This window comes from Ichthyophthirius multifiliis (assembly GCF_000220395.1).
Source record: "Ichthyophthirius multifiliis unplaced genomic scaffold scaff_1120509251286, whole genome shotgun sequence".
NCBI classification, from domain to species: domain Eukaryota; phylum Ciliophora; class Oligohymenophorea; order Hymenostomatida; genus Ichthyophthirius; species Ichthyophthirius multifiliis.
Genome location: NW_004086022.1, coordinates 1626 through 15149, shown reverse-complemented (window position 1 = coordinate 15149; position 13524 = coordinate 1626). Strand labels below are relative to the sequence as shown.

Sequence of the window (13524 nt, the reverse complement as noted above, 5' to 3'; positions counted from 1 at the left end):
ATTTTTAACTATTATGATTAATGATATAATTTTATTTAGGATAGTATTTTTTTATTATTATTATTTTTTGTTTTTAAATACAACCTTTATTGATTTTACATAATATTTTTATCACATTTATTTTTTCAAAGTTTAATACAATAAATCTATTTAATATTTAAATCAAACGAAAAAGACATTAGAAAAAAATTATAATTTTTAAATATAATTTATATAAAATTAATAAATATTACATATATATGTCCTAATCAAAACAAAAATATATAAATAAAGAATAAAAAAAGGCTTGAAGAAATTAAATTTATTTATTATAAGAAGAATAAAAATAATTATTTAAACTCAAATTGAAGTATTAATAATTTAAGATAAAAACCTAAATATAATTAATCATAGTATTTATTAGAAGTGGCGAAATAATATTATTTATTATTTTTTTATGATTTTTTTAAAATGAACAAGAAAGTAGTTTTTTAAAAATATGGAATATGTAATATATACATTAAAACGATTTGTTAAATGAAAAAAGTGTAAAATAAAATAGAATTTTATATTTGGTAAAGAATATGATGAATTTTTATATTAAAAATATATATATGCGTGTGTTATTTATTTGAAGATTTTAATTAATTAAGAAATAATAATCTAAAAAGATATTTTAAATTTACTTATTAAAGAAAAAGAAAAAACTGTTATATTTTGCATATTGTTAATTTCTAATATTAATAAAAATAATTATTATTGAAAAAAGATATATAAATCTAAATTTATAAATAATATATTATTTGATTATATATTTTCTTTTATTTTTTTCTATATATAAAGATAAATTTAATAATCAGATTGGATTTTTAAATAATTTTTGGCTTTTATTAATATTAAAAAGAATTATATATATAATTTTTAGTTTATTAAATTAAATACAAACATTTTAATTTATAGGTTTTATTTCCTTTTTAATTTATGATTATATTATTTTTATTTTCTTGAATATTATTTAATGTTAAATTTTTATTAATTTTCTGATTGTATATGATCTTAATCAATTTTTATAAATAAATTAAATAATAACCGACATGTTTTATGTTTTACTATCTTATTGCGTAAAAGATAAATTGGCTCCAAATTTGAATATATTGTGTATATTTTATTTCTATAAATTACATAAAGGATATTATTATTAAAACAGTTTTTATATCCGATTCTTTGAATTAATATAAGACAATTGATATTTATTTTTATTTCATGAAAAAACAAATTTATTTAGTTAATGAAAAAAATTAATTATTCATAAATAATTATAATTATTTTTATAAAATTTTAATATTTAAAAAGAGAAAAGATTTATTAATAATCTTTTATACATTCGAATTCATTTTGTAATTATATAAATAAAAAAAATAGGTGTTTTATAATTTAAAAAATTAATATTGTATATATATATTCATAATTTTTTTATAATTTTTAGTTGTTTTTTGTTTTTTTTTTTTAATTGAAATTTATTGCGTATATTAATTTTTTTTTTCTATTTTTAAAATAAAGATTAATAACTAAAATGATAATTAACTAATTTAATCTCTAAGTAAAAAAAAAATTGAAAAGGTATAATAAACATAAATTATTTATTAAAAAAAGGATGATTAAATATGTCTAAATAACCTATATAGATTTCATTGATATAAAATAATTAAAATAAAATAAATAATAATAATAAAATAAATAATAATAATAAAATAATATAAATAATAATTTCGAATAAAATAAAATTATAATTAAAAAAAAACTTATTTAAAATATAAGATATCCGATATAATAGAGAGTAATGTATAAATTTATATAAAAATAAGACAAAAAAATAAAAAGTGTTAAATTTCAAATTAATAGAAATATTTTTTTTTTTATATAACAAATGCTAATATCTGACGACATTAAATAAAAAAATACTAATGTTAGTTAATCATCGAACTTAATATAAAACTTAAATGATGACAATATATTATTCACCAATAGATAATAACTAATAGACATTATAAATAATTTAGAAAAGGACTAGTTCATATAAAATAAAGATTTATATAAGTTTGAGTTTAAATTAGGTTAAATAAATGAAATAATTATAAAAATCGAAAACTATTTAAATAATTAAAAAGAATTAAATTTATTGGGTTTATTATTCCATATATCAAAAAAACTATTTTTCTAAGGATTAATAAGTAATTCTATGCAAGGTTTATTTAATTGTTTATAAGTATATGTTTTAGATTTTATTACAGATGCTTTGAATTAAGAAAAAATAGATAAAATATATGTTTTATACCTTATGATTATTTTACTCATTACTTATTTTCTCTCAAAAATATTATTAGCCTGTTTCTATTGGTACTCGAAATAATGGGAAACCTTATATTAAATAACAATGTAATATTTATTATTAAAAAAATCTTTGAAATCATAAATTAATTAAAGTCACAATTAAAATAGTGAAATTATTAATATAAATAATTTAATTACTTCAGATATTGAAAAAAGTAAATATTTCTATTGGGGAATAATTATATTAGCTAGATGTATAATTTAAATATATCTAATAGTTTACATATTATATAAAAAAATAAGAAACATATTAATATTACCAATAATAATTTTAATTACTGTTATTTTAATTAATTAATTATTAATGCAATTCGTTACTTAAATATACTAAAAACAATGCAAAGTTAAAGATTAGAGAGTTTGTTTAATAAAAGACGTAATTTAATACATTAAATAAATTAAGTTTTTTAACTGGGAATAAATATTTAAATAAAAAATAGAAAAAATAAGAACAAAAGAATTAAAATTTATTTTTTAAGCAAAACTATTTGAATCTTTTATGGTTATACTTTTCTAAGCACTAACATATAGCATTTTATATATAATATTAACACAATATGATTAATAAAATAGTTCTATTAATGATATAAATGTTTTTACTATTATTGCTATTTTTGGTTTATTATCTTTACCTTTGACAGTTTTACCAGAAGCTTTTTGTTATGTTTATTTTTTAAAGTTTATTACAAAAGATTTGTTAAATATTTAAATTAAAAGGAAATTATATAAAAAGAAGATTATAATTTTTAAACTTAAAATTAAATTTGTATAAAATTAATAAATGTTACATCTATATGGCCTAATTAAAATAAAAACATATAAAACAAAGAATAAAATCCTGAAGAAATATATTTATTATAAGAAAAAGAAAACAAATTTAAATTAAAAATTGATTAATTAATAATTTATTAAAAAAGCCTAAATATAATCATAGGATCTATCGGAAGTGGCAAATCGGCATTCTTTAATACTCTTTTAGGGGAAATGGAAAATGAATAAGAAAGTTAATTTTTTAAAAAAGGGAGTATATGCTATGTATCTTAAAACCATTGGTTATAAGCAAAAAGTATAAGAGAGAATATTTTATTTGGCGAAGAATATGATGAAGTTTGGTATTAAAAATGTATAAATGCTTGCGATTTATAAGAAGATTTGAATTCTTTATCATAAAAAGATTAAAAAATAATAATATAAAATGGTATTAATTTAAGTGGAGGATAAATATAAAGGATTTGTATATGTAGAGCACTTTATTCGAGGAAAGATATTTATTTATTTGATGATATTTTTAGCAGTTTAGATAGCCATGTTTAATAAAAAATATTCCAAAATGCAATTATAGATTTACTAATTAATGAAAAAGAAAAAACAGTGTTATTTTGTTCTTAAAATTATCATATGTTTAATTATTAAAAAACATTTAGTCAAATAATTCTAATTGAATAAGGATAAATAATATTAAATTAATAAATAATAGAATAATATATATAAAGATAAATTTAATAATAATAACAAAAATAATTTAGTCCTTAAAAATAATTAGACTTTAGTTTATAATTAAATTAAGAAGGTTCGTATTTATAATCAGAATTTAATTCTTAATTAAGTTTAGGCTCTAATTAATAACAAAAAGAATTAAATTAATAATTTTTAGATGAATAAAGAGAATAAGGAAGTTTTAATATTTAAGTTTATTTTTCTTATTTTTAGTCTATGAATATAATATTTTTTATTTGCTTTTTAATTTCTCATATATTATGTCAAACAAGTTAAGTTTTTATTGATTTTTGGTTAAAAGATTACATATAACCTGAATCAGATTTTTATAAATAAATTAACTAATAAATAACATTTTAATAAGCGTTTATGTATTTCTTATTAATTAATATAATCTTTATTTGTTTAAAATGTTTTCTTTTTGTAATTGTTAATTATTTTAGTTCTTATAATATATTTAATAATTTAAATAAATGCATTATATTTAGCAAAATGTCTTTCTTTGATAAAACTTCGTTAGGAAAAATAATGAATAGGGTATCTGATGATATATTTTAAATAGATTAATCTGCTTCTATTAATTTTAATGAGCTTTTAACTTCTTATGTTTAGGTTTTTGGATATTTAATAGCTATAGGTTATATTTTTCCTTATACTTTAATAATTTCTTTCGTATGTATATTTTCAATGTACTATTATTATGCTAAATTTACTCGAACTAATAAAGAGTTAAAAAGACTTAATTAAGTAAATTATGGAAAATTAATAACTAATATAAATGAAATTTGCGGTGGATTAGCAATTATAAGATCTTTTAATCAACAAGAAAATATTTTAAAGGATTTTTTAGTAAATCTTAAAGATTTTAATAATTGCCTTTTAAATTTGTAAGCTATAGAAGTTTGGCTTTAAATAAGAATTTTATTAATTTCTAATTTAATTTGTTTTTCTATATGTATTATTTGCCTTTATTTTGTGTTTTAAAATGGTTTGATTAATTATAATAACTTTTCAATGAGTTTAGCCTATTCAATTTTATTCTGTTAGTCTTTTTATGTTTTGATTTTTTATTAAATTCAATTCGAATTAAATATGGTCAATATGGAAAGAATTAAATAATATTATAATAACGATTAAGAAAATATAGAATGTTATAAATAAAATTAAAAAGAAATAATAGTAAAAGTTGTTTAGGAGGAATATAATTAATATTAAATTATTTTTAAAGATGTTTCTTTTTCTTATGAAAATGAGAAAAATAATCATTAATAATAATATGCATTATAAAATATTAATTTTAGAATAAAAAAAGGATAAAAAATAGCCTTTTTGGGCAGAACAGGTTCAGGAAAAACTTCAATTATTAATTTATTGTTTAATTTATACCCATTTTAATAAGGAAACATATTTATTGATGGTTAAGATATATTATCATATTCACTAAAGTAATTAAGAAATAAGATTTCAATTATTCCTTAATTCGGGTTTCTTTATAATGCGACTATAAAGTAAAATTTAGATCCTGCGGATGAATATAAAGAGGATGATTTATAAATTAAAATATAAAAATTTGATTTTAAATTTAAATAAGAGCTTGATTTTTTAGTTGATGAAAGTGGAAATAATCTTTCAAATGGAGAAAAATAAATTATTAATTTTTTAAGAATTACTTTAAGAAATTCTGATATTATTTGCATAGATGAAGCTACTTCTAATATGAACCCTGAAACTCATAAATAAATAACTGATTATATATTAGATATGGCTATAGGAAAAACTCTTATTTATATAACTCATAGAATGGAAAGTATTGATAAATTTGATAATATCTTTATATTAGAAAATAGTAAAATTATAGAAGAAGGAAATTTCGTTTAATTATCTTAAAATCAAAATGGATATTTTAGTAAAATCTATAATAAAAAATGAAATAATTTACTTTTAATAAATAAATATATAACAATTAATTTAAATTAAAAATATTTATATCTATAAAAAATAAATAATTAAAAATATTAATTTAGATATATATATATATATATATATATATATATATATATATTTACATTTATATATTTCTATTTCATAATTATTTAATTTTTTATAAATATTTTTTTATATATAATATTTATTTTTATTTATATATATTCAAATAAAATAAAATAATTTTTAAAAATAAAATATAAAAATTCTTTATTAAAATATATATATTATCAACTTATTTTAACATCAGTTAAAACACCAAATTAACCATCTTAACATCCACACAAAAGGAATCTTCTATCTAGAGTTTCTTAAATAACGAGAACCGAATTTTTCGAAACTACATAATTTTTTCTCAATTCCAAAAATGGTAATTCTCTAATTTAAACTTCTCCCTTTTCATTACTAAGTATAAGAATTTAACTAAAATCTGAATCTTAAATAATCCTAAAATGTGTAACTTACATATATTTTTCTTTAAACTTAGCCAATAATTATCCATTAATACTATAAGAATATAAAACTTAATCCTATTAAGAAAAAAAGACTACACAAATTAAAGGAGAAATACTTACACTTAAACTCTATATAGGGGAACCTTAGGGATGATTTATAGTTCTATAAAACAATAATTATATAAATTATAAATATTTATAGATCCATTTTCGCTTGCTGTTAGAAATATTCTCAAAATCCTAGAAATACAAATACTATGTATTTATTTATCTTAATCAAAAATTTCTTACTTTAATATCAATTTATTTTAATCCTCTATTTACCAAACTATCACTTAACCATCAGAAGAACCTGTTATTATTATTTATTCGATTTCTTATACTGCAATGCAACTAATAGTACTTCTATGTTTTTTAATTGTTTATATTTCTTTATTATTTTCGGTATTAATTATACTTAAATAACCTTTCCATTATCCTCCAAAAACAATGTACTTTTAATATTTTTAATTTAAAAAAAAACAAAAAAATATATTATTTTTTACTTTAGAATTTGAAATAAAAACAGCAGGAAAACACATATATTTAATAGAAAAATCAATATTTTTAAAGGTAATTTTTTTTCTTTTTTCCTCCCCGCATTAAAAAGGCACATTATAACCCGCCTAAGGACTATTATACCATTTATAGTCTACCAAAACTCCATTCATATGTAAACAAACAAATTTTTAATTATCAACAATGCATATTTTGACAATAGAATCCATTTAAATTTAATTAATCTACAGAAAATTAAATATTTAAAGACCATTATTTGGAAAGTTTTTATTTGAAACTGGTTTAAAGACCTTAATATTGGCATTAATATCTGTAATTTTCGGAAAATTAGTTAAAAATTTAATCCTTTAAGGGTGCTGTGAATCTTAAAAAAGCTAAATTGGTGTTTATCCGAAATTAACAATTTAAGTTTCAACTGAAAGTCTTTATTTTTCATCTTGGAATGAAATTTAATTAATATTATTTTCATAAGTCAAATAATAGAAAATATTCATATTTTTGACAGCCTCTTTTCCTTGTTATTTATATCCGAAAATAAGATCAATCCACATATGGATTTACTGAAAAGACGATTCTATACCTTTCCTGTTTAAAACAATGAATTTATACGGATTTTTTTAAGCCCATATAGGCATTATTACGTGGTTTACTTAAAGCCCAGATTAGGTTGTACCAAACTCTTGTTGGTTTATATTTATTAGCATTTCTGGAAAATAAAAAAACTCTGGAATTAATTCACGTATATCAGATACTTCCTCCATAGCGCATTTGAAAGAATCTTTTATACTGAAAAAAATTCGGTCAGCAATATCAAATTTACCTCCTTAAAGTATCTTTGCCCCGTTTGTAAATGGCTATATCCTTAGCATGTATTATAGTATGATTGCTGGGGAAGAATAATGAGATCCGTAGTGAAAAGGAGGGATATTTTGGAAAGTATCACATGACTAAAAACGCTCTATGTAAATGTTTATACGATCTTTACTGCCTAAAAGTCCTATTGGTTTACTCAAATCTCTGTATTTTTTAAAGCCATCTTCTTGCTCATAGTTATTTATTATCCAAGGGAATATCGGAAACTGTGATAAGTCTATTCTAGATCTAGAGGAAGCTGCATTTAATAACATTAAATATGAAAAAATCGAAGTTTAATTAGTTATAAATTTTTTTTAATGCTTTTTCAAATCATATTTTTTTATCCTCAAATTAACTAGATTTTTCTTCTTTAAAACTTCTACTAATTCCAAATATGAATTTTCTTAAAAATTCAAATAGACGCTTTATCCATCAAAAAAAAATATCTCTATAGCAGTTCTTTTCATAATAAATCTTCTTTCTCTAATATTTTTTATTTAATTGAATTTCCAGTATTTTTAGTAATTACGATTATTTTAAATAGTATGCTTTATCATTGATAAATGACTATTTTTTTAATTCTAGCATTCATATTAAAAACTTTAAAAAAATATATATATATAAAATATATAAATAATATAATATAAATACATAAATTCATTCTATGTTATACTAAGTAAACCTTCGCGTATAGTCAAAGTTTTAATCCATTAACAATTTCTAATAATATCAATATTTTGAGTTAATTATAAAGGATCTAAAATAACAAAAATAGTAAATTATATGAATATAAATAAATAGATAGATAAATATATATTGATATATATATATATAATAATATATATTATATATTTATATATTTATATTTATATTTTATTTATATAACTTTTTACATATTAATTATATTGTTTTTGATATATTATCTTATATTTTTTTGCCTAAATCATAAAATACATTTTTTTTATTATTTCTTTAATATAAATTTTCATTATTATTATTTTTTGTTTTTATTTAATCTTTTTTTATTATATTTTATATCAAAAACTATTCCTGATATTATTATACATATAAAGGTTCAATAAGTTTAACTTTTAGATATGGTTTCATTCTATTTTTAGTTTCATATTTGTTTATTTTTAAATAAAAGATTTCATTTTTACTAATGTTTTCTTGTATGTTTTCAAAAAAATCATCCTATTAATTTTTAAAAGTTGGACTTTTCCATAATCCATCATATATTCTTAGCCTATTCCATATTTTTTTCCACATGTTTTTTATTTTTCTAATTTTGTCTTCATTTTATTAAATTTATCTAAGTCTAATTTTATCTAATCTTTCTTTAATTTTTAATTTAAATTATGAATTATTCTCTAAATTTTGTTATTATTATATTTAAATTTATTATTATTATTACAATTATTATTATTAATAAAAGCTTATATTTTATTAAATAACTTATTTTTAATTATATTCATTATAAATCTAATTTAAAATTTTATTATTCAAAATAAATAATTATATCCATTTTTTACTAAAAATCTATTCTTCTAAATATCTATATTTATTATCTTTTTGAGCCTAAATTACTTATATAGATAATTATAATTCCGTTAAAAAAGTCTCTATAATTTTAAAAAGGTTAAAATTTAAGTTTGCAATTCAAGCCGATTACTCTGATACAGTCGAATTTGATAAGTTATTAAAATTTCCATATTTTTCATTTATTATTATAATACAAGTAAAAATAAACTCGAAAATTTTTTTTAAGCTATTTTTTATATACTATTATTAATTATTATTAGTTTATAATTATTAATATTTAATATATAAGAAATTCAATATATAAAAAAAGTTATTTTATTAAATTTAAAATGTCTAAATAGAATATTATTCTCTGATATTTTCACATAAAATAACTAAATAAGTGAATATTCTTTCTTAAATTTATAAAAAAAAATCTAATTTATCATTTTAAGAATTTATTATACAATTATCAATACACAAAGTTAATTATAAACTAATAATTTTTATTAATTAAGGATTTTCAATAAAGATTATCTAAAAATCTTATATTATTTATTTTTAATTTTATAAGCTTAAGATATTATATAAAATATTATATAATTAATCTGTATCTTCTCTTATATTAATCTTTTATGCATAAAAAAAATTAATTATGTCGAACAAAATACATGTTGTTTCTTCATCAAGCCATATAATTTAATTCTGAATAATAAATATATATATATATATATATATATATATATATATATATATATTTATATATCTAAATTAACTTTTAGGAATTATATCTTCTTTCTTGATAATTTTTTATATTATTATATTGAAAAATAAGCAGTTTCTGATTATTTTTCCTTACCTTAAATATTTCCTTCATTAACAATAATTTAATAATTCCATAAAATTATAAAATTGAAATTTTTCCAAAATATTATATTATTCTCTAATTAATTATATAATTATTCTTTAATACACTCCAAAATGGCTAGCCATACTTATCTTAACATAAACTAAAGTGTTTTTTAGAAAATAGTTTCTAAATGAGTTTATAAATACTATTATTTTTTATTATTGAACCATAAAAAATACTATTGTAAATATTTATTTCCTTCTTTTTCATTAAAAATAGCAACTTTCATCATTTAAATGAAGATTTTTAAAGCTGAATCATATATATTACTTTTGTTTTTATTAAATAGGCTAATCTGATTTATTTTATTTTATTTTATTAAAAAAAAAAATATAAGTCAATATATAATATTACTTTTATTTATAAAAAACCTATTCGTTTAATAAAGTATCTAATATCCAATTAAAAAATTCATTAAATTTCAATGCCTATATACAATTTGTAACATTCTATTTCAATATTAATAACAAATTTTAAATTATATTATCTTATATATCCTTATCTGTTTATTAATAATATACCATTAAAACTTTTAAAATACTCATTGATTTTATGCAATCAGTATCTTTTATTATTATTTATTACTCTTAAATTTAATAAGGATCCCTAAATAAAATCCATTTCATTATCTATATATATATTTCTTGATATATTTATTTATCATTTATTATCTATTTTTAATTCTATAATATTTATTTTTAATAAAAATTTAAAGTTTTATAAAAATTTTGTGTTTTTATATTATTAGCACACCCTTACGCCAATATTTATATTTCATCAAAATCGTTAAATTCTATAAAATAATCAATATTTTTTATTATATTATTATTTTCAGTTTATTTTGTATTAATTTTTATCCAAGATAGAGGCGAATTTTCATTAAAATTTCTATTGAAAATGTTCACTAATAAGTCACATATTTCAGCTTCATTTAAAATAATCTTTTTATGTTTAGTTTTTTTGTTTAATTTTTATTTTTTTTATATTACATTAACTTTTTGATGGAAAAAATTAATTAATTAAATAGTTTTGGTATATAAATCTAAATTATTAAAATTATTTTTAAGTAAATTTAAAATATTATTAATTAGATTATTTTCGAATATTATTTTTATGCATTTTTTATCAAGATCTTTTTTCAAAAATAGATTCTTTTATTTTTTTATAAATTGATGTATTTTTTATTTATATATATAAATATTAATATATACCTATATTATTTAAAATAAACATAAATAATAACAAATAGAAGCTTTCTAATTAAAAGTATTCATAAAAAGCAGAAAATCATATTCAAAATTAATTAAATTAGCTTCGAAAATACACTAAACTATATCTAAAATAGACATTAATAATTTTTAAATATTTCCTTCTTTTTAGGAATGTTTTAAACAGCATTTTTGACTATCATATTTATTTAAAGCCAAAATTAAAATTTATTCGACACCAAATAATTTGGAAAAATATAAAGTATCTTCTTTATATATTTACTTAATAAAATTAAAATATTAATTATGTATATATTTGACTTAAATTTTATTTATATTCCATAAAAAATCGACTAGAAATTAATTCTGAAGTTTTTTATATTCAATAACTTCTTTTAATTCTTTAAAACATTAAATTGTTTCTTAATCAATATATGGGTTATTTAATTCATTTACTAATAAACTAATTAAATCAAAATAATTTATTTATTCTATATTAATTTGCTCATTTTCTCTTTAGTTTATTATTATTGTTAATGTTTTTAAAAATTCATTTAGAATATTTTTATTTTAATTTTTTTTTTCTATAAATCCTTTTTTGTTTTTATTTTATTTTTGTTTAAAAAAAACAAAAAAAAATAGATACTTAAAATATAAAGAAAAGGTAAAATTTAATAATATCCTCCGATGTATTTTAGGCTAAAATTTTAAGGATTTTTATTTATAACACAAACACTTTTTTATATTGAGATTTTCAAATTATTTTAAATACTAAAACAATACAATTAATCTAAAAAATATATAATTATTTATATTATATTATATAGTTTATACTGCAATATAAAGGTGAAATCAATATATATTCAGTCTAAAAACTTAAATTAATATAATTATCATTAATAAATCCATATCTATGGCTTTAGTAAATTTATTAAAGACAAGAAATTCCCACTTAATTAGTAAAAATAAAAAAGATGATATTTCTCCAATAAAATTTTAACCAATAGTAAATTAATCTATACCTGTATTTACCATTATTTTAGGGAATTCTAAACTAAAAATAATCGGCTCATTATCATCTATTAAAATCTAATTATTTTCTTTAATATTTTCGCCAATAAAAATAATATATAATATTTATTTTTTTTAAAAAAAATACAAATAAAAAAAAATACCTTTAAAGTACTTGTTCTTCCAAAAGATTTAGGCCCTTCATGATCAAGAGCTAAAAAATACCATTAATTTAAATTAAACTAACCTAATAAAATCCCTTTTGTTTTCTCAGTAGGGGGAGTATATTTAGAGTACAGAACACGATAATATAATTACTAATCGTATATATAAGCTTCAAGACCTCCAAAATAATTACTTCTAGATGTATGAATAGTGAATATTTTCTAATAATCATCACTTGTACTTGAAATATAGAACCATGTACAAAGTGAAATTCCCTTTAAAAAAAATTAATAAAAAATAAAATTAAATATTTTTGTTACACTTTCATATTTCCAATTTATATCTTCTATTTATAAATAACTGTTTTATCCACAAAAATAAAAATATGAATGATATAAATTATTCGGTTTTTAGTAAAAAAGTTACTTTTTGTTTTGTTTTTTTTGTTTAAAAATAAATAAATTATAATTAATTCTTTTTTTTATTTTTTTACTTATAATAAAATTAAAGAAATTTATATTTTTTAATAACTCAGAGTATTTTAATAAAAATCTTTTGCGTTTTCATTAAATATGTATTTAAAATCTCCAGTTATTATTTTTTTCTCTTTTATACATACGTTAAATAAATTTAATAATCTATTTAATATATTTTCATTATTTTCAGAATTCTTTATTGCTAATTTTATTAAATTTTAAACTATATTTCCTTTTTGAAAAAAATAGGAATTATTTGAAAAATAGAATATAAGTTCTAAAAAATAATCCAATATTGACTTCTAATCAAAATTTTAAGATTCATTCAAAATCTAATTTTTTGGTATAATATAATCATCAAAATTATTAAAAAAATCATTTATGAATTTAGAATTAATAATAATCTTATTTTCTTTAAAAAATTATATAAAGTTTTGTGTTTATTCATCTGTAAAAAGGAGATCGTACTTATTTTACATTTTAATGTTTATTAAATTATTTTTGTTTTATTTGGT

At 16.8% G+C, this 13524-nt stretch overlaps 3 protein-coding genes across 3 annotated transcripts, besides 15 other annotated features; 1 reads left to right on the top strand and 2 right to left on the bottom strand. All coding sequences in view use genetic code 6, as the record gives it.

Moving 5' to 3' along the window:
- Nucleotides 1-1675: 1675 nt before the first annotated feature.
- Nucleotides 1676-1743: a microsatellite.
- Nucleotides 1676-1747: a microsatellite.
- Nucleotides 1676-1764: a microsatellite.
- Nucleotides 1679-1747: a microsatellite.
- Nucleotides 1765-3354: 1590 nt separating the features above from the next.
- IMG5_175940 (hypothetical protein) lies at nucleotides 3355-5796 on the top strand (the record flags this gene model as incomplete). Its single annotated transcript, XM_004029596.1, has 2 exons — nucleotides 3355-3940; nucleotides 4025-5796. The coding sequence occupies 2 exons, from the start codon at nucleotides 3355-3357 to the stop codon at nucleotides 5794-5796; spliced, it is 2358 nt and encodes a 785-aa protein (XP_004029644.1).
- Nucleotides 5797-5891: 95 nt separating this feature from the next.
- Nucleotides 5892-5943: a microsatellite.
- Nucleotides 5944-5952: 9 nt separating this feature from the next.
- Nucleotides 5953-6016: a microsatellite.
- Nucleotide 6017: 1 nt separating this feature from the next.
- Nucleotides 6018-6063: a microsatellite.
- A 142-nt stretch (nucleotides 6064-6205) lies between these two features.
- Nucleotides 6206-8160, bottom strand: IMG5_175930 (hypothetical protein; the record flags this gene model as incomplete). Its single annotated transcript, XM_004029595.1, has 2 exons — nucleotides 7092-8160; nucleotides 6206-6977 (listed from the first exon to the last, which is right to left on the bottom strand). The coding sequence occupies exons 1-2, from the start codon at nucleotides 7988-7990 to the stop codon at nucleotides 6206-6208; spliced, it is 1671 nt and encodes a 556-aa protein (XP_004029643.1). The 5' UTR covers nucleotides 7991-8160.
- Nucleotides 8161-8326: 166 nt separating this feature from the next.
- Nucleotides 8327-8375: a microsatellite.
- A 152-nt stretch (nucleotides 8376-8527) lies between these two features.
- Nucleotides 8528-8590: a microsatellite.
- Nucleotides 8528-8602: a microsatellite.
- Nucleotides 8529-8602: a microsatellite.
- Nucleotides 8559-8601: a microsatellite.
- Nucleotides 8574-8654: a microsatellite.
- A 444-nt stretch (nucleotides 8655-9098) lies between these two features.
- Nucleotides 9099-9151: a microsatellite.
- Nucleotides 9152-9955: 804 nt separating this feature from the next.
- Nucleotides 9956-10005: a microsatellite.
- A 2190-nt stretch (nucleotides 10006-12195) lies between these two features.
- IMG5_175920 (hypothetical protein) lies at nucleotides 12196-12767 on the bottom strand (the record flags this gene model as incomplete). Its single annotated transcript, XM_004029592.1, has 2 exons — nucleotides 12196-12446; nucleotides 12533-12767. Coding segments are annotated over 2 exons (471 nt in total), but the record flags the coding sequence as incomplete, so codon positions are not given.
- Nucleotides 12768-13524: the final 757 nt, after the last annotated feature.